This window comes from Onychostoma macrolepis, chromosome 22 (genome assembly GCF_012432095.1).
Source record: "Onychostoma macrolepis isolate SWU-2019 chromosome 22, ASM1243209v1, whole genome shotgun sequence".
Lineage (NCBI taxonomy): Eukaryota > Metazoa > Chordata > Actinopteri > Cypriniformes > Cyprinidae > Onychostoma > Onychostoma macrolepis.
The window spans coordinates 14,158,143-14,179,335 of NC_081176.1; the positions used below are offsets into that span (position 1 = coordinate 14,158,143).

At 36.3% G+C, this 21,193-nt stretch overlaps 3 protein-coding genes across 4 annotated transcripts in view; 1 reads left to right on the forward strand and 2 right to left on the reverse strand.

Annotated features, from left to right (window-relative positions):
- cenpp (centromere protein P) overlaps positions 1 to 21,193 on the forward strand; it is a 69,159-nt gene that overhangs the window by 13,397 nt on the left and 34,569 nt on the right. For both annotated transcript variants that reach the window (XM_058759626.1, XM_058759627.1), the window contains exon 6: positions 5,571 to 5,667. In XM_058759626.1, coding sequence (XP_058615609.1) covers positions 5,571 to 5,667 — 97 coding nt within the window. The remainder of the gene's footprint in view (positions 1 to 5,570; positions 5,668 to 21,193) is intronic.
- On the reverse strand, positions 7,980 to 13,567 carry ogna (osteoglycin, paralog a). The gene is given in 7 exon segments (XM_058759625.1): positions 7,980 to 8,742; positions 8,853 to 8,945; positions 9,577 to 9,691; positions 9,693 to 9,777; positions 10,461 to 10,625; positions 10,838 to 10,922; positions 13,349 to 13,567. Coding segments are annotated over 7 exon segments (864 nt in total). The 5' UTR covers positions 13,502 to 13,567; the 3' UTR covers positions 7,980 to 8,574.
- omd (osteomodulin) lies at positions 16,570 to 17,958 on the reverse strand. Its single transcript, XM_058760214.1, has 2 exons — positions 16,918 to 17,958; positions 16,570 to 16,805 (listed from the first exon to the last, which is right to left on the reverse strand). Exons 1-2 carry the CDS (start codon positions 17,855 to 17,857, stop codon positions 16,570 to 16,572), a joined length of 1,176 nt encoding a protein of 391 aa, XP_058616197.1. The 5' UTR covers positions 17,858 to 17,958.

Sequence of the window (21,193 nt, forward strand, 5' to 3'; positions counted from 1 at the left end):
TAATTCATAGGGATGAACACAGAAACTAGCCTCATTATGAAACCTCTTTTTAAATGGATGTCAACTTATCTATAGTCTCTTAAGGCTGGAATACACTACACGATTTTTGCCCTGATTTTCTACAGATTTACAGTCTGAAGAATTTGATGCTAGTTGCCAAAGATCAGAGCCAGTCTGCAGATTTGAGTCGACAGAATCCATAAAAATTGATTAACTTAACGTGACAACCATCAGTTAATATTTACAGTCTGTTTATGAAGTATTTCCATAGACGTTCAATGTGGAAGAGCTGAAAGAGAGCACACTGAGCTTAATTGAAGCAGCAACCATTTTTAATACATTTCATGTAATATTTATTAAAATGACAGGATTTGTGCTAAATAAATAGTCTAGGTCATGTATTAAGTTCATACATATTTGAATATGAACAACTATTATTAAAAATATCTATGAAATTATACTTTTTCTTATTGATGTCACACTGAAGCACTTAAGCTCACCTTAAAATAATATGAAATCTTTAAAAATTACAGCACTGTAAAACCACAGGCCAGCAATAAACTGTCAATTTATAATATTATGGATGTAAAAGTACACGCCAGTAATGCCTGTGAAGTAATTTGTTAGCGTAGCACACAATCTTATACAGCTAGTCAGCTAACTGTGTTCTGTAGCATCTGCGCTATGTTGCTACAACTATCTTTTGAATCTAATGTAATTATTTCCTACATCCAAGTTCCAGGTTATAATATGCAAAAGTCTGAACATTAATCTCTTAATTTTACAATAAGTAGTGAAACTTACCCAAAATAAAGGCTTAAACATCTAAAAAAAATGCACATTTAAGGGGCTCCTCTTTTGGTGAAAGTTTTTAGACTGCTTTCAAAATGGCCGCCAGACAGTGTGAACACATGGAGACCCATATCTCAGTGTGCAATGATCTGATTGACTTGAAATTACAGGAGGTATATAGTAACAAACATATCAATTGGTTAAGACATCAAGTAGGATAATAAATAATTTTTTCTCTTTATAATCTGATCTCAAAAATGGAAGTGTGCTTAATGGGTACGTGAGCTTAAAAGGTACGTTTACCCTATTTTTGTTCTGTTCCATTATATTTTGTTTTATTTTTGTGGTAAAGCTCCTACAGAGCAGCTTCAAGGCAAGCTATAGATGGTTGCTCTGCTTGTGCTGTAATGAGGTTCAGTCATTTGAGTCCAGAAGAACGCTGCACCCAACATAATGATGTGTGGATTTAATGTTTAAAAGTGCTGTGGTGGCGGTCCGTAACATGTCCCGCTCATTAAACTGTCAACAAATGGCACCAGCAAGTCATTGACAGCTAACAGCACCCCACAGTGTGTGCACTGTAAAAAGTGAACACGTGGACCACCTGTAGGTTACTCTGGATTGTGTAAGGCAGGACAGTCTGTACAACTCCAGCAGACACCTCAGGGATGAAAGCCATTGTTGTCCTAGGTAGATTTATTTGGTTTATCTGTTGATTTATAATGTAAACATTCCTGTGGTTTAAAGCACAGTTCTGTCTTCTATTATTACTTGAACAAGTACAGCACACCACTTCCCATTAAAGTAACATCTTTTGATGTTGAAGTATCCAGCAATCTGCAGAGAGAACAGCCAAGATAATTAGAAAGTTAAGGCTATTTAGATTATGTGTTGTACTTGTACAGCATCCTTGCAATACACTTGAAGAAAAAGAGAGCTGAGGTCTGAACCTGTGACTTCTATTGATCTTATGGTCAATTTGTTATCCAGGTGCTAGGTTTATCCTTTCATGTCATACAATATCTGTAGCTTTATGGTACTTGGTAACTGTTAAAGGGATAGTTCACCCAAAAATGAAAATTGCCCCATTTTTTTACTCACCCTCAAGCCATATCGAGGGGTGAGAACCAGAAAGGCGTAAGTGACTTTACAGGAGAGCCAAAACAAAAATTTTACCATAGTTTGATCTGACTTTGTGTACTGATTTCAATTGTTTATAGGGGTGTAACGATTCATCGATATGGATTGTTGGCGGAACAGTCGAGTGCTGTGTGAGAAGTTTTCTGCGCACACATCTGAAGCGCATGCACACAGACAGCCCCGTCTACACCGTGCGAATACTAATTTGAGCTCTCTTCTGCTTTTTTGTGCATGGATGAATAAATACAGACAAAATTACATCGAAATACGCGTTTTGGCGAATATCCTAGTAAACAGAGTCGGTTAGGCATATATCTTAACGTAAACAGTTGTGAAAGAAAACACATGTGTATCAGTATATTAAATCTGTGCTTTCGTTCTTAAAGTGAAAGCAAACTAATAATAAATCTAATGCTGTCAAAGAAAAATTCAAGTGCTCACTGCTCCTGATTAAATAACCTTTGTAACATTGAAAATGATTAATTTATATTTAATTTATACAGTGAAGACTATGAAGTTATTTTACATTTGATTATTACATTTCTGTAGTGTACCTGAAAATGTATTTTAGACTGAGCTGAAAAACCTGAAAAGCACTGTTTATTGAACTGTGTCTTTGTTCTATTGTATTTATTTTCTGCTATTGCTTGTAATTTGGTTATCTGTAGAAAAGATTTTTAGCACTGAGCCCATAGTAGCAGCCATAATTGTTTTTCCAATTGTTTATTTTCTTTATTATTAAAAAAAAAAAGTGTATAGACCTATTTTTTTGTTGTAAATGTCCCAATTGATGTACAGGATGTGAAAATTTCAGATACATGTTCATGTTATACAGTATATTTTCGTTGCATTTGTGAGTTAATAAAAGTGTAGATGGCTGTTTAAAATAGGTATATAATATCATAATATCGATATATCGACCGATATACTCCTGTATCGAATGGAATTGAAATCGTATCGTAGAATCTTTTGAGGTATCGGCAAATATCGCATCGCTGTGTATGATAATCGATATCGTATCGTATCGTATCGTGACGAACCATCCGATTTACACCCCTAATTGTTTATAATAAAAATTTGTACACTCATAAATGACAGTACTTTTGCCAGTAGAAAGAGCTCATTAAGAGCTTTCATTTGATATTTATATCTCCATTTCACCAAAAATGTCACTTACGCCGTTCTGGTTCTCACCCCTCGATATGACTTCTTTCAGACGAATACAATCGGAGTTATGTTAAAAAATGTCCTGGCTCTTTCAAGCTTTATAATAGCACTGAAGGGCTGCTGATATTCAATAGTCCAATAGAAGTCCAATAAAGTGCATCCATCCATCATAAAAAGTGTTCCACATGGCTCCAAGGGGTTAATAATGGCCTCCTGAAGCAAATCGATGTGTTTGTGCGAGAAATATATCCATATTTAAAACTTTATAAACCGCAATCTCTAGCTTTTGCTAACTGTCGTATGCAAAAACACAAGAGAGTGACGTAGCGTAGCGTAGGCTCCAATGAGAAGTGCTGAACACGGAAGCACAGAGGAGAGCAAAACAAAACACTGGTCATGAATTAGTAGTACAAAATGAAGATTTGTAAAGAAAAATGTCAGAGGATTTTGATATAAGCCAAGAGGAGACTTGCTTTCCTTTGCTCCTGTAAACAAAACCTAGTTCTCGAAAAACTAGCATATTCTCACGGAGCTTATGCTACGCCTGTGTCCTACGTCATCTGCTGGAACGCCACGCTCTCGTGAACACATGTACGACAGTTAGCGGAAGTAAGAGATGATGGTTTATAAAGTTTTAAATATGGGTATTTTTCTTACACAAACACATTGATTCGCTTCAGAAGGCCTTTATTAATCCCCCACCAGAGCCATTTGGAGCACTGTTTTTTTAAATAATGGATGGATGCACTTTGCTGGACTTCTATTGGATTATTGAATATCAACAGCCATTCACTGCCATTATAAAGCTTGGAAGAGCCAGGACATTTTTTAATATAACTCTGATTGTATTTGTCCGAAAGAAGAAAGTCATATACACCTAGGATGGCTTGAGGGTGAGTAAATCATGGGCTAATTATCATTTTTCGGTAAAATATCCCATTAATACACCTTTTTTCCAGATATTCAAACCAACAACCCTCTGGTTACCAGTGTAGATCTCTCAATCTATTAAAAATTACTTTAAATGTGAATGCATTAGATTTATATGTTTGAATTACTAATGAATTTGTTTAAATTTCAGAGTTTTGTTTTCAGAAGACATAATATAAGATCTCCTACAGTTGTTCCACTTAGTCACAGGATTTTTTGGCTGGGATGACAAATTACAGTTTGAAGTAATGCTGCTGTTTTGGCGGCAATTTGTTTGGGTCTGTTTCTAAAGTGCAGCCAGCCTCCTGGTCGCTGAATGTACATCTGGATCATATTGTCTGGTCTGAGAGTCTGTCCTGGCACGAGAGAGTCGGAAAAATACTGGAGATAATGATTCTCGCATAAGTCTGAGTTGTCTCTGCGTCTCAGGAAGACGCATTTTATAACCATTATGGTTCATGTAAACTTAAGAAGAATTTTTTGAGCACTCTTGTGGTCCGGTACATAAGTGGATTCAGGCATGTCTGGGGAGAAAGTTTTAAAGTGCTAAAACTTTGAGTTTTTATGCTATCATTACTGTATACTCTATAGTCAAGTTTACAACTTTTGTTCTGTTGTTGATGCGTTGATTTTTGATGATTGTGAAGTTTGAAACGAAGCACAACCACACAGGTAGACATAATAAATGTGTTTTTTGGAACCTATATGTCTAATATTAGTACATACCACAGGTTCTTGGCAGCCTAACCAGGCAAATGAGAAAAACTGAAGGAAAAATTTAGTGAAATTATACAAAGGAGCCAAACATTGATTTGCCATTAATCGGTCTTTAGAGCGATCCTGGCATTCAATGTTTAGTCTGTCAAACTTAAAAGGTTAGCATTCTAGGAAAGCATGGTTTAAAATGACTTTTTCAGATTCAAGGTCCCCAATCAACAAATCTGAAATGCATATGATGGAAATTGCCCACATTACAAAATGAGATCCGTCGGCGAGGGTGATTTGTCTGTGGTTTCTGTTAAACAGCGCAAGACGTCAGTCAAACCAGATGGTTGATTAATGTTTGTAAACTTTTAGCTCACCCAGATCCAAAAAGTACGTTAATTGTCTGGTGTTTAGATATTCTCAGGGAGCCTTTTCTCCGGCTCTTGCCATTAAGCTGCTGTCTTTTACTCTTGGAGTGGATCCATTTAGTTTTGAGAGACTTACCATTTTTCCATCACTCATTACAACACCGGCCTTTCACAGACAAGACTCAAGAGTCATGGAAAGTTGTGTTCTGTGCCACAGTTTCTGGGCCCCTAGTAAATCTATGGAAAATCTCACAATGTCTCGTAACGTCAGACTGTGAAGGGGATTAAACGCAAATACACAGTTTATCCTTCTATATTGTATGCTGAATTTTACATTAAGGATGACATTCCCATGTCATGTTTTTCATCAAATAAGACAGTCTCCAATTAGAATGTATCTTTTACCAAAGTGAGCAATACAGTGATGGGTTTTCTGGGGTATTAATGTAACTACTGTTTTGTTTGCAGAGTGGAGGACACAAAAGATCTTCTCTTGTTCTTCAGGACCTTGAGGACGTTCTCTGAGAGATCTGAGGAGAGGCGTCAAACGTTTCAGCACTTTCAGGTAACCAGCAATAGAAGCAGGGAATAAGGTCCTCAACCAACTATGTATGGGCACAATTCTTGAGTACTTAGAAATGACAGCAATGATTGATCATGAAAGTAATTGTGACTTTTATCAAACTCCAGTGGCTGCTACACACAAACTTGCCAAAATGGGGACTACATTTTGGGGATAAAAGTTATTTTATTGGTTGTGGCACCATTATTCAGTTGGTTGCGGCATAGTATTCAGACTTTTCAAATCACTTTATTGTACTTTTGTTGTTGTTTGTAAAGTATGTATTCAATTTAAGCATTTTGAGTAATGCCATTTTGGCTTTTTTGTTCCTATAACTTTCAAAGAGCCATGTAATATAATAAGTTAAAGTCCCCCTGTAGTGAAAATCAAGCTTTTTAAGTTGTTTATTTGTATGTGTGGTGTTTTTAATATGCTTTTAGACAAACCTTGTGCCAATCCATTAATCAACACCATTGCTGAGTATTTTCTCCTTAAAATTGTAGTTTCCCAAAGGTTGTCCCAGAAACGCGGTTTGAAACAGCCCTTTTTTTTTTGCTGTCACAAAATTCAATAAAAAATCATGTCAAGGGGTAGATTCCTTGCAGAACCAAAATGCAGATCAACCAGTAAGTTTATTTTTCTTGTGTTTTGTCAGTACAGTGTGTCTAATTTGATATTTGCACAATAATTTAGCCAGTGTTATCGTGATAATGTAGCAGTGATGTATTATGCCTCCCTCTCTCCATTTGTACAAACGTGGCGTGCATCCCCCAGTGTCTCAAGGTAAAAATTAGCATAGAGATCGCATGCAAAAAATACTAATATTAGCAGCACAAAACCAAAAATAAAATAGAGCAAAAAACCCATTAAGTCATAGTTTAAAGTCTATTTAGAACCGCTAACTTGAATAATAACCCACAGCAACGTAAAAGTAGCCCGGAGTCAGACCCACCTCTCCCGTCTTCAAGGCATTTTGAGGACACAACATTGTCAATTAAGTAACTTTATAGGGTTACTCCACCCCAAAATGAAAGTTTTGTCATTAATCACTTACCCCCCATGTCGTTCCAAACCCGTAAAAGCTTTGTTCGTCTTCGGAACACAATTTAAGATATTTTAGATGAAAACCGGGAGGCGTGTGACTGTCCCATTGACTGCCAAACAATTAACACTGTCAAGGCCCAGAAAAGTGTAAAAAACATCGTCAGAATACTCCATCTGCCATCAGTGGTTCAACCGTAATGCTATGAAGCTACAAGAATACTTTTTGTACGCAAAGAAAAAAAAAACGAACAAAAAAAAAAACAATTCGTCTCCTCTGCGTCAGCATAGCGCCATTTTAGAGAGTGTCCGCTGGATCTTAAATTGTGTTCCGAAGACGAACGAAGCTTTTACGGGTTTGGAACGACATGGGGGTAAGTGATTAATGACAAAATTTTCATTTTGGGGTGGAGTATCCCTTTAACAAATTGTACAGTATCCACTGTAGTTGTCCACACTAAAAACAGTTTTATCAGTCATTATCCGTGGATCAGAAGTCCCTGGCTGGTGTAACTGAGTGGAGGCGGGGCTAATTTGCGTATTCATAGATCCGCGTAAAGTAAATGAAGCAAGGGTGTAGAGTAACTTTCAAGCTATTTTAAGGTATGAGAAAATTATTTTCACAAGAAAAAAACATTTAAATATATGATTTTGATGATCAAAGATGATTGAAAATTTTTGACTACAGGGGGACTTTAATACTGTAATAAGTTATAGAAGGAATATGATTATTTAGACCAATGTCTAGCCAAAACAAAGACACCTGATTTCATAGATTTATTGAATTTCTTTGAGAAAAATATACATTTCAAAGATTCTACCTGGAATTGCAAAGTTCTCCATTTTTATTCATCATCTTGTAAGGTTTTTATTCGTAGTTCCCCCTAATATGCACACATCATAAGACTTTCATAAGTATGAGAAAGATTGCTGAATGCCAGATTGGGAACAAATTCCATGACTTGATGGCAGTGAAAGTTTGGGAATGAAGCCTTTGAGTCAGTATGAAAAACATTCCATTATTTGCTTGGACCATTGTGCTGTAATGGCTGCCAATTTGGCCAGCTGAATGGAACAATATCACCCCACTTTTTCCAGAACTTTCTGCATGCACAATCTTTGGGTTTGATTGGTTTGCAATTTGCAGACAGTTGTTTTGGTCTCTTTTTGGAACTGCGTTTTTTTCTTTGCTGTAACTGCTGTCTGACATAGTTGTTATAAAAGATAAAAGCAGACCAGTCACAAGTTTTTAGAAAAAAAGTGTATTTGAACAACTAAAGTGAACATTACATGTTGATTTCATACAATGTTTTACTGTACAGTCTATTCATGTTTAATTCACACATAGGTAGTAATTACAAATTTAGCATATAAATAATATTCAAAATATTAAAGTAAAAGTCAGCTGGGAAAGATCAGTGACTTGGAACTTGGAATGAGTTCCTTGCCGTCTATTTAACTTAGCAGGCATCTTAATTTCAGCCAAAGTAAGACATTTTAACAGTACTAGAAAGTGTCAGAAATTCACAGAGTTCTGAGGAATACTAGAAGCTTGACTGCAGCTTTTCATGATCTCACATTTTACTAAGCAGTAGCCTCCAGTGGTTATTTACAATGGATATAAAGTTATTCTTTCAAAGACTTGTGGTTTAGGTTCATCTACAAAGTCATTATCAAAAGGAAATCTAAGTGTTTGGGCAGCTGTTACATAATTAGATACATAATACATATTCTCATGGTATTAACTTTTTGTACAATCGTCTGTGCTCAGGCACCAGGAGATTGAATGATTTTTGCTTCTTGGTTTTAGCCATCATCATTGGCTATCCAAGGACTTCTCACTGCGGAGTACCTTTGATTCGGTTTTCATTAGTATCGCCCAATTGGCAGAGCCTGCAGGCATATGAAACTGGTGGGGTACTGGCCGAGGACGACGGGATTTCCATCCATACGGATCTCGTTCATGTTGGGGCGGATGTAGTATGTGTCGTTACTTTTGCAGAAGGTGTCCACGGTCACGCTTGAAATGTTATTGTTCTGAAAACACAGCAGTAGAGAGGTTTAGAGTTCTTTCAATACGTTGTTGGTTTTGTAATAATTTTTGTATGATTTTTGTGCAGTGTTGGCAAGCAAAACAACTTCCTAACCTGAAGGTGAAGTGTGCGGACAGTCTCTGGAATGAGAGGAACAGCCTCCAGTTCATTGTGAGCAAGATACAGATGTGCCAATTTGCTTAATTTCTGGAAGCGAAGAAGATCAGAATTCTAAGTCGGAATTTTGAGAGCAAAAGGGTATAGACAAATAAGGCTGTTTTTGTCTTGCTTAATTCAATTCGGTAAGGTATTCTTTCTAGAAATTAAGGCCTTTAAAAAGTCACTTCAGAACGTCTAAAAAAACAAGTAGCAAGCCCAAAAACAAAAGGCTGTGGGTAGGGCTGCACGATAAATCGACATGAAATCGTGATTAGACAGAAGCTGCGATTGTCGTGCGTATCTTTCAGTGAAGCACGGTTTTGTGATCAGTAGTAAATCTCCATCTGAAGGGCGGAGGGCACTCTTGCGCGGAAAGTCCAAATATGCCTCAAAGAAGAAATCCAGGAAATGCCTATAGCCGTTGCTGAATAAACAGAAAATTTAAATGCTTTCATTGATTCAGCGTGACTAATAACGACTAATTTACTACGGCTTTGTGTAGTAAATGCTGCTCCACCTGAAAGCAGGTGATGGACATTTACTACTAATCACAGAACCAGCTTTACTGACAAACTGTGCATGACAATCGCGATTAATCATGTTCGATTAATCGTGCAGCCCTAGTTGTGGGTTGGCTAGTAGTGTTTTCAAACAGGTAGTGTAATTTGTGGCTCATTACCTTGAAAGCATTTGACTTGATTCCTTTGGTCCTCAGTTTGTTGTGATTAGCATTGAAGGAGACTAATTTCGCCGGTAGTATTGGTAACTTGACCAGCTGGTTTTCGGCTAGAGAGCTCCTCTAGCATGGTAAGCTTAGCAAACGCACCGTCTTCAATCTCAGAAATGATGTTTCCAGTGAAGTCGATTCTCTTCAGAGTCGCTACAGTAGATAAATGGAAATGGACAGAAGAGCATTAAATTGATAATGTGAAGTTTAAGCAACGTATATTAAACACCTGGACAATTTAGCTTAGAAATTACACAATTTGTGTATGTGTATGTGTGTATTTTATTAGCATCAACTGTGCATATCCTGTATATATTCAACAAATGATCAAATAAATTTTGGCAGTAGAGGACTGCACGTCTGTTTGTTAGTTATGGTGGTTTTCTGTTCATTTTGGTTTATAAGACAATATTACAGGGTTTTGAAAGCCTTTGATGCATGAGACCCCTGAAAGCGCTTACTTCTCCCTCTAGCTAACTTTGTTGTACCCATGACGCACTGCTGCAAACAGAGTAGTTTACCACATGTGCAAGTTTTTGTCAACACGCGTGTTTTGAAGGATGTTGTGATTCAGAAATGTGATCAATGTCTTTACGCAACGGAAGAACTCGCAATCTCATGCGATCACATTGTGGTTTGTATATCATGTCCCTTAACATTTGGAAATCTTTTGAGTGAAATGGATTCTGGGTTGTTTCTGAAAAGAAGCAGCTGTTTGCCTCCTGCTCTCCTTTGGGGTAATCCCTTATCCTGTCCACAAGAATTGTATTTGTTCCTTCAACAGAAAAGTGCGGTCAACGAGAATGTCAGAGCAAGTCAAGTCAGGTAGAACTCACCGATATCTCCAAAATCTTTGGCTGTTATCTTTTTTATCTTGTTGTACCGAGCGTAGAGGTAGTTTGTCTCCTTTGGCAGAGCAGGCACTGCTGTCATATCTGGGTCGACCTCCTCGCAGTAGACCGATCCAGTTAGACACACACACAGCAGACAAGTTGGAAGGTCTGGAACATGAACAAGATTTTATTCAAAACAGGCAAGTTAATGAAACTAGGTGGATAGGCAAACACACATTGCTTCTTTTCTTTACCACTTGCCACTCCCATAGACATAGCTCATGAACAAATAAAGGCTCTTGTGAGCAACATGTGGTTTTTAAAAAGAGCCCATCACTCATTCCTTATAGACAGCTGACCAGGCGTCAGTTGTTCATTACCTGAAGGGTCTCCTCCAGGTGGCATTGAGCCAGAGTCATCGGGGGTGTCGGCAGGCAGAAGCGCGTAGCTGTCATCTGTCTCTCTCTGTAAAATGGCTTCATTAGTTGGTACATTTGGTTTTTTGACAAGAATGCCACATTCAGGTTGAACAGCTTGTATTTTTATTAAAAGCTTCCCAGCCTTTGCATTAATGTCAAACAAAAAGTTCGCTCAAAGATACATTTTCTGTTGTAATGTTTCTTCAAACCTATGGAAGCCTGTTTCCGCCACTGAATAAAAAAAAATGTAATTGTGGCTTTTTATCTCACAGTTCTGCCTTTTTTTCTCGCAATTGCAAATTTATACCTCGCAATTCTGAATCTTTTTCTCGGAATTGCGAGACATAAACTTGCAATTCCGCAAAAAAACTCAGAATTGTGAGATATAAACTCGCAATTATGAGAAAATATCAGTCTTTTTCCCTCTCAGGATTGGACTTTATAACTTGCACTATCTCACACATCTTATATCTCACAATTCTGAGAAAAAGTCTGTATTGCAAGAAAAAAGTCAGAATTGTGAGATAAAAAGTTGCAATTTCCTTTTTTTTAATTAATTTTTTTATTTTTTATTCAGTATGCAAACCTGTATATGGAAGCCTGTTTCCGCCACAAAATAAAAGAGGTAATTCTGACATTTTGTCACAATGGCATGGTTATATCTTGCGATTCTGACTTTTTCCTCACAAGTTTAAAACCCATTATTTTCTTACTATTGCGATTTTATATCTCACAAGCATAGCAAGATATAAAAACTCAAAATTGTGAGAAAAAATTTGAATTGTGTTCTAAATTTAGAGTTTATATCATGCAATTCTGACTTTAGAACTAGAAAAAAGTCACGGAAAGTCTAAATTGTGAGATAAAAAGTCATTTTTTACATTTTTATTCAGTAGCGGAAACAAGCTTCCATACCTGAATGACTTTCTTCAGTAGACCACAAACGGAGGAATTCTGTGTATTCAGATACAATAAAGGATAACTGAAGTCGTCAAGTTTCATAAAACCATAAAAGAATAAAAAGAGTGAACTTTTGAAAGTCTATTGAAGCCATTTTGAGAGCTTTACATGAAAAAAGACATTTATCTTATTCACCGACAATATTCTGTTTACCGTTGCATCTGGATCATTGAGTAACATTCAAAAACATGGCTGTTTTTTCAAGTGCCGAAGACAGACAATGTTCTTTTCTGAATAATGACTTGTATCTTTTCATCACGGAAAGCTCTTGTATTGCATCAGAAGACGTGAAATAAAGCACATGAGTTGTAAGGGAAATATTCATGACGCTTTTTAGGCATATTTGCATTCTTTTTAAAGATTGGAAGCTTTAATCACTGTTTGTTATTGATGCATGGAAAACATCTTTTATGTTTCATGGACAAAAGAAAAAGTCATAACATGAGGGTGAGAAAATGATGACAACTTATTTTTTGAGTAAACTACTACTTTTACATCCTGTTCATGAATAACTGTTATCTCTTTTGGCTTGTTGGGACGAGCATCTGTTTGGCCCTGTGTGTCTTCAGGCGTCTGTTAAATCACCCTGACAGTGTCTGACCCCATGAGTTAGCGTAAAGCTGTGGGTGGGAGAATTTGAGCCTGAGGGAACTCCAGAACGGATTGCTGACTAATCAGAGAGCTTCCACACAGTGCCGGGCAGCTGTTGAGTTTTGTTTATTTGAACAAAACTGTACGGTTTCAAAACCGAAGTAATCTGGTTTAATGGTGGAAATGTAACATATGTAGACCTGTAAATGTGGGGTATAATTTAGTTAAGCTAAAGCAAAAACATTTTAAAAGTAACTTAGCTTACAGAAAATGTGAATAAACGTAGTTTTGAATCATGAGTTACAATGTACAGTATTAATTAAAATAAAATATATATATATTTTAAATCGGTTGCAATGCTGTAAGTAATAATCTTAGTACTAAATATTTAGTGACATGTTTTTGTTGATTGGTTAGTTTTATATTATATATTACATGTTTTTATATTATATGCATATATATATATATATATATATATATATATATATATATACACAGTACACACATACAAACACATTTTATGTTTATTTTTACTTGCTTATGTTCATGTTTACGTATACGTGTGTGTGTGTATACATACACACACATATATATATATATATATATATATATATAATATTTATTTATTGCATTTTATATTTTATTGTAGGCGATTTTTAATTATAATGGATGTATTTTTTTTTTATATAAATTTTAAATATTGCATTAGATTTAATGTCAGATATGGCTTAGTTAAATGTTGAAATTGGAACAAGTTCAATTAAGCTAAATACAAATGAAATCAAATTAACCCAAAATTTAAAAAAAGCCTATATAAATTGGACAAGCAGTAGACAAAAACAAACCCATTTCTAAATAATCTGTTCTGTCAGCCCTTGTGTAAAATAACAATCAATGATGGAATAAAAATACAAAATTTACCTTATTCCTCTGTGCCCTTACATCGATTTCCTCCGTAAGTGCTACATCCTCCAGTCTGTGATGCCTGTGAGTGTGATAGTGTGCACCAGATGCTGAGAGCACCCATGATGCAAATATGACTGCTGATATGAGCATTAGCAGCCTCGTCCCCATTGTATCTAAAGACTCTGGGATGTGTTCTGCCACGTTAAAGAGCAGAAGCGCAATGCAGGCAGTGGTTGGCTATTTTCTTGGTGCCTGTGAGTAAAATGTGATTTGTCAAATCAGGATTTTAAGCCCCACCACAGGCTGCCAGAGGAGATCCTTAAGTGGGAGTTTATGGAACAGACCTTAACCCTTCGCATTCCCATCTGAGCTGATCAGACCACTGTGTTGCCTGCAGGGTTTGGCCATGTTTGTGGTCCACTGGGGAAAAAAAGTTCGTAAAACAGAGCAGAAGGCAATGAAAAGGATTGTTAGTTTTGCTTTGTAGCTCAGAATTTTATGTGTGCTGATCTCTTGGAATATTGAGGCATGTTTGGCTCTTCTTTCATTCTGTGCTTTGCTAATAAATCTTTAAACTTCTCAGAGAAGCAAGAAAAGCAACGAGACAGTGGGAGGACAATGGTAACACAGAAATGTGACCGGACATTAGGATAGTTCGGGTCCAGATTCTTTGATTATAGTTGTCTATCTTTCAATAGCCTTGCTATATTGTTCATTTTAATTTTGGCTTCATGTTGGATCCAGCTTTGAGAGCATTTTACAGTACATTCACTAGAAAAAAAAAAAAAGTAGCTGGATTAGTTCTGCAGGAATCTGCAACAAGATAATGGGTGGACAGTGGTAATTGGGGTAGATAATGGGACATTAGGATAGATCAGGTCGGAATTTAACAAATTCTTTAATTCTAATTGTCCATCTTTACGTATCCCAACTGTGATTAAACGTTTTCAGTTTGTATGTGTAATTTACAAGTTTGACTATATACATTTCATTAAAACCAAATACAATGCATTACAAAAGTACAACAGAGCTCCTCTATAAAACAGACACTTAAAGATTACAGTGAAGAAAAACATGTTTAATAGGAAACATGTGAATGATTTACTCTCCTTTTTGCACCTTAAGACAAGACGAAAGGCACCTCGGGCCCTTTGGAAATAAACTTGTAAGAGATGGAAATTGAGTATGAATAATATTATAGGTGTGTTAACAATTACTGCCAACCTGTAAAAAGTTACTATACTAGGAAAAGGGCCAGATACTTAGAAATGTTTTTACACTGCTGATCCTCTGTGGTTAATTTCTCTGTCAGGGTGGTTTCTTAACCACATGACTTGATTTGGAGGATTCCAAATATTTAAACATAAGTCTTCTACACTAAAAAACTGGTGTGTAAAAGGTGCAAAAATACTTATTTTCTTTTTACTTATTACTCACCCTCATGTTGTTCCAAATCCGTTTTGATAAAATCAGAGAGCTTTCTGACCCTGCATAGACAGCAGTGCAACTGACACGTTCAAGGCCCAGAAAGGTAGTAAGGGGGTGAGCAGAGCTCATTAGCATGTAAAGAGTTATGCACCGAAATGAGTCGCTGTAAACAGAGCTGTTTTTGACAAGGTAAAAAGGGTGTTGTTGTTCATGACCACTGAGACCATTTCAAGAATACCCTAAAGAATCATACCAACTTGTGGAATCATACCAACTTGGGCATTTGATGTCCCGTTTGAAGCACAGCCACCACACAATCAGACTTACTTTAAAATCATTCTGAGTTTAAATACAGATTTAAAATCATAACAAGAAATAGTTTAATAGCTATGATACTGTTTTTTTTTTTTTTTTATCAAATCTTTGCATAGCTATGACAGGATACACGGGAATCTAACAATGCCTTGGAAAAACAGTTAATCTTAAACAATTAAGCATATACAAACCCATATAGAAAATACGTATAAGAGTTATCAGATAAGCATGTTATAAATTTCTGAAACATTGCTGATTCATATTTTAGAGCAGTCACTGCAATTTATGAAAGAAATCGATTAAATCTGTACGTGGGAGTGTGTGTGAAAAAATTAAAATTAAACGTAACCCCTTTTGTAATCCTTAACATTTTCATAAGTAACTGTAATTTAATTACACATTTTTTCTTAGTAGCTGTAACTAATTACATTTACTTTTATTTTGTAATTAAATTACGTAATTCTGTTACATGTAACTAGTTACTCCCCAACACTGCATACAAACTATGACAATGATAATCTCAGGTACTGATTATGTGCTTTATTCAATGTTAAAAGTGTCTAATGTGAGTTTGAATATAATGTTGCATCACATTTATAGCCATAATGAAAGTAACAACATAGTTTGCCTCAGATCTTGAAAATCAATTCAAGCAAACACGTATGTTAAAACTGCGAACTCAATGCGAACCCACAACTGAATTCCAGAACAAAGATGGTATCAGTCTTTCAGTATGTACATTTAATGATGTTAAAAAGGTTTAAAAAGGTCGTATTATGTCTGGTGTGGACAGCCAAATTGTTTGTCGCTGGAGTCTTGTTGCGTCGCGTATAGTTAGGACACAGAGTTGCAGGTTTGGAATGACATGATGGTGAATGATAAAATTTTCATTTTTGAGTGAACCAAATTAAGTCTACCAATAAATGCCACCATCTGGTGAGTCTTTAAATTATAGTGCCCAAAAATGACATTACAGGATGTTTATTTCATTAAACTAATGGGCTGTCATTATATTTGCATGCAGTAGCATTGCTATATTGTTTATTTTTCTTTTTGCTTTATGTTGGATACTTATACTTTTCCAGCTTCAGTAGAGTTTTACAGTAATTTCACAAGAAAAAAAGAGTAGCTTTGTTATTTATTACATTTGCAGGAATTCACATGCATTGCAATGCAGTGTATTAGTGTAGATATATGCTTTATATTGTATTTATGGAGAGAAAAGTGACGCTGCGCAAAACAAAGCAAACTTTAAATCAGAACTTTCCATACATAATTCAGTTTTGCCCAAATTTTATGCTGATTGAGATGCATAGATGCATAACCATGCAAGCAGAAAATCAAATAGAATGTTCAAGCAGAAATGAACTGAATGTTTACTAATATATGTATTTTCAATAATATTTCAATATTATAAATCCTCCTTTATCCTTTGAATAATGAATAGTTTGGTGTGTTGAACTAGGACGCATCTCAAAAATCTATCTATTTGATCAAGTCGATAGCCTTGTTGCCTTTGGTCGTTCGGGTTTTTCATATTTTTTGGTTTCAGAGTCCTCTTCATCGTCCTTCCTTTGGTTTCCGTAAAATATCATTATCAGCCTTGGGAAACATCTGTAAGCGTAGTAGTCCACTGGTCCTCTCAGCTTATTGTTGTCGAGACGTATATAGGTCAGCATGTTAGGGTTGCCAAGATCCAGTGATGGACACATCAGAGAGATATTCAGATCTGCAAAGAGACATATCTCATTATTTAAGTAAATTAAGGATGTGGTTAACATTTCTTGAAGAGATCTTCATGTTTTATTCTACAGCATTTGTGCCTTTAAGTTTAATCCTACCTTTAAAGTCATTGTGGTTTAGATAAAGATGTTCCAAGGTCCTGGGAACAAAAAAAGGTTTGGAGAGCTGGTTATGGCCCAAATGGAGCTCCATCAGTTTGGACAGGTTAAAGGCACTGTATGCAACTGATTTGAGTTTATTGTGCGGCATGCGAAGGGACAAAAGATTAGGAGTCTTCTTAAAGTATCCCTCCGGTATGGAGACGATTGAGTTGTTTTCCAGTGATATCTGCTGGATCGATTCTGGAAGGTCTGCTGGCATGGACTTGAGCTTATTGTTGCACATGTTGATTTGCATGAGGCTCTTCATGCCAGATAGGATCTTTCCTTTAATACCTGCATCTGTTAGTTTGTTGCTGCACAAATCCAGCACTGTAAGTTTCGTAAGCTCGCGTGTGGCGTCAGCTGGTATCTTTGAAATTTTATTAAAGCCCAGATGAAGTCTCTTAAGAGTTTTTGGCAGAGGAGAAGGAATGTCTTCCAGATTATTATGCTCAAGGTGTAAGTGAATGAGTTCCTTGAGTACACTAAAGACATCTTTATCCACCTTAGATGATTGGATCTTGTTGTAGCTGAGGTTGATTTCCCTCAGGGACGTGGCATTAATGAAAGGCTTTGAAGTTATCTCTTCTATGTCGTTATGCTGGATGTACAAGTGGCGGATGTGTCTAGGGACATTGGGAATCGCCTTGAGATTTCGTTGGTTGCAATACATGGCAATAGGATAGGACGAGGGGCAGAAACACTCGCTGGCACATTCGTACGAATACATTAGTAGGGTATCGTAATCAGGTTGTTGAGGTACAGAAAGTTGAGGAACTTCAGGCGAAAAGTCATCTGTGTCATAATCCGAATAGTCAACTTCATAGTCTTGAGAAAGTACCAGAACTCCAGAAAGCAAAAGCAGAGACGGTATTGTCAAGATGTGTGATGGCGTCATGGTTTGGTTGGTATTTCCCTTTAACCTGTTTGCAACAGACACAAAAAATTAATTGTATTTTGATAATTAGAACAAGATTATTAGGAATGCTAATGCTAAACTTTGTTTATTCCCCTCCTAGTGTATTTTATGTTATGCATTTTAGTGGTCGACCGATATTGGTTTTTTGACAGCCGATGCCGATATCTTGGAAAGCAGGGTGGACGGTATAAAGCCGATATTATTGTATTTATTTTAATTAATATTTAAGACATTTGAAATCATTTGAAAATGGATTAAAAAATAAATTTGTAAAATAAACATACTTATACTTTAGATGACAGTATTTTAACATATAAATAAATATTTAATTAAAATATAATTAAAAAGGAAGTAAACACTGTAACCAGCAGAGCACTCAGTATTCTGGGAAGTTTGTGTGCATTGGGAACCATATTTTTTACAGCACGCAATGAAAATGACATGAATATGATAGTGGGCAAATGCATAAAGCGCAGCATAATTTGAAATCACAAATTTAATGTTTAAAGCATTCAATTCGCATCAAAAGTCACGCAGACTTCACAAGACACATGCACACTTCACAAGATCTCACAACTGGATTTGGCTAAGTTTGCAAGGTTTGTGAAATTAAATGTTCATTAGCCATTCAAAGATTTGTTTAAATGATTTAAATGCTGAATGCTGACTGCAAACGAGAAAGTATTATAATGTTTGCCTTTCTATTACTAATAATATAAAAGCAATCATTATAATACTTTTTTGTATACATTTTAATCCCTATGTTTAACAGTTCTATCTGATTATTAGACAGACTTCTATCCGTATTAGACAACTGTTCACGACAACGGCGAACAAGAGGGAGAATGTGAGCACCATAGACATAATTTAATAATAATATTTATTATGTCTATGGTGAGCACTGTGTGCTCAGGCGCTGCCGTTATTAGCACCGTCAAAATAAATTTCTCGAATGCATCGGCCAAACAGAAAAACTCATTGGCCGATACTGATATTTGAAAAATGCCAAATATCAGCCGATATATCGGCCTTGGCCATTTGGCTATCTGGCTATTGGCCATTGAGATAACATTGATTTAATTGACTGAAATAATCGATATAATTGTAATATCAAACTTATATTACAATACTCTTTCATGTGGACTGGGTTTCACCAAAAAAACAGAAATAGAAATGTGAATAGAAAGTGATTGCAGCTGAAATAATCCGAAATGAGATTTCAAGACTTCAACAAGAAGTTTCTATCCACTTTTTTTTGCTCTGCTTAAGCGGTTTGGTATTCTCACAGAAGACTAAACACCTTTAATTGCACATACTTTGGGAAATATGACATTTTTCTGTAAATGTTGATATTTGTTTAGCGTTCTCTTCTGTTGTAATGTCTGGGATCAATCATCTCAGCAGGGTTTTTACTGAAGGTGAAACCTCAGCGGTTGACTAAGCTAGTATTAATAGGTATTTATGTTTTTTTTTTCTTACTTCTAAACAAAAACAACCATTTTGGAGAGACGGACACAAGAACTCTGTCTTCTTGGATTAATATTTTTCTTTGATGTAATGTTCTCCTACGCTTAAAAAATGTAGTTTGGTCACAGTTATAATATGAGCTGGCAAAGCAGCTAGAAAAGGGATCCAAAAAATACAGCGAGTTAAAATTTTTAAATCTAATTTAACTACTGTAACTGCAGTGTGTATGACAGAGTTCCTCTCTGTAGTAATTTTCTTGTCTTCTGCAGAACTTTGACGTGCTGGCTATGATTTTAACGTTTCTCCACTAAATAATGTGAAGTTCGTTTTCATTAATCAAAGTAATCACTATCAAAGTAATCGACATCTGGAGGAGTGTTTACCTTTTAATTGGCCTTTTGAATGTGAGAAATAAGAGATTTGTTTAGTTAAACACATTTTTTTTAAATTCTGAAATGAACTGTTTCTTCTTATACTAAGTTTTAGATATAAATTAATTGAATTTAGCATATAGGTTGCTAAACATTTAAGAGAAATATGAATATATCTTTATTTGTAGTCATGCTTAAAGCAGTTCATTTTGCAGACATGAATTTGAATTATATAAAATCTCACAAATCAGTATAAAAGTAACTCCCCTGATTTCGTAAGTGTACGATCTTTAAAATCATGATGTCATACCTGTGGGGTCGTTATTCTCTCAGCGGGAGGCCGAGTGAAATTGTGAACACCGAGCGCCCGAGATGAAACCCAGCAGCAGGGGACCCCTTCGGCTTGAACGTTGTTGCCTAAAGCGGGGAAATATTTTTCTCCTGGGACGAGCGTGAACGATTACTCTGTGGTTTCCCCCGCAGCAGCATCAGGCGTTTGGGGAGAGATTGAGATCTGCCTCTTTTACCGTGGAAATGATTCTGGAAGCGTTTGGTTGCATGTGTTCGGTGACCTCAGTAAAGCCTCGTGGTCTCATCTGATTATTCTTTTCCCCTTTTGTTGCGTTGAGGTGAGGTTGAAGTTTCCAGACATACTTCTGGAAGGAATAGCCTAGTATCCAGTCCACGTTATTGCATGTGGACAGTAAAAATTTAACCCGCAAAATTAAGGCCAGACTCATAACAGGTGTCGCACTATTGGAGCTGATCTCCGTCTCTAATCTCTATATAAGAAATATTATACTATATATGGAATGTATATAGTAAATGAAAACCAGAACTAGCCAGAGTTCCTTAAAAATTATTTATTAAGTGAGAAGGAAGACGACAGTCGGCAAAACTGGCCTGAAACACATTGGCGATAATTAAGTGGGTTCAATTTAATTGGTTTAGACATTTCTAGCTCACTTTATGGAGGCCTTCTGCAACATGACTACTTTTTCCAGTGCTTGTACTGTATCGGAGTTAAACCACAGACGGTCTCTCATGACCCGTCTACAGAGTGGCGTTTTTTTTGTTTTTCAGAATTGGCTAGACAGACCCCTCAGCACTCATTCTGTCAGCTGGAAGATTTGTTTTTGCTGCTGCCCACATGGCAGACGGTGAGAAGTCTCTGCAGCATGAACGCTACTGTGGGCTGACAAAAAAAAGAACTGTCAGGATTGCGATCCCAAGAGGTTCTTTTGGGCCATTTTTTCGAGGAAGGGGGTGAAAACTGAGTGAAATAAAAGCTTTATTGTGTTGGCAAGCCATATTTTTCAGTCTTTGATAAACTTCAGCCTGGCTTATTGGTTGTAAATATGTGACTTTAAAATAACATCTAGGTTTGGGAAAGATGAGCAATTGTGTGCAATCTACACAAGCATGGGCAACGCTCTTTAGCAGTGTGCAAATATTAGAACGACTATTGCTTCTGGGA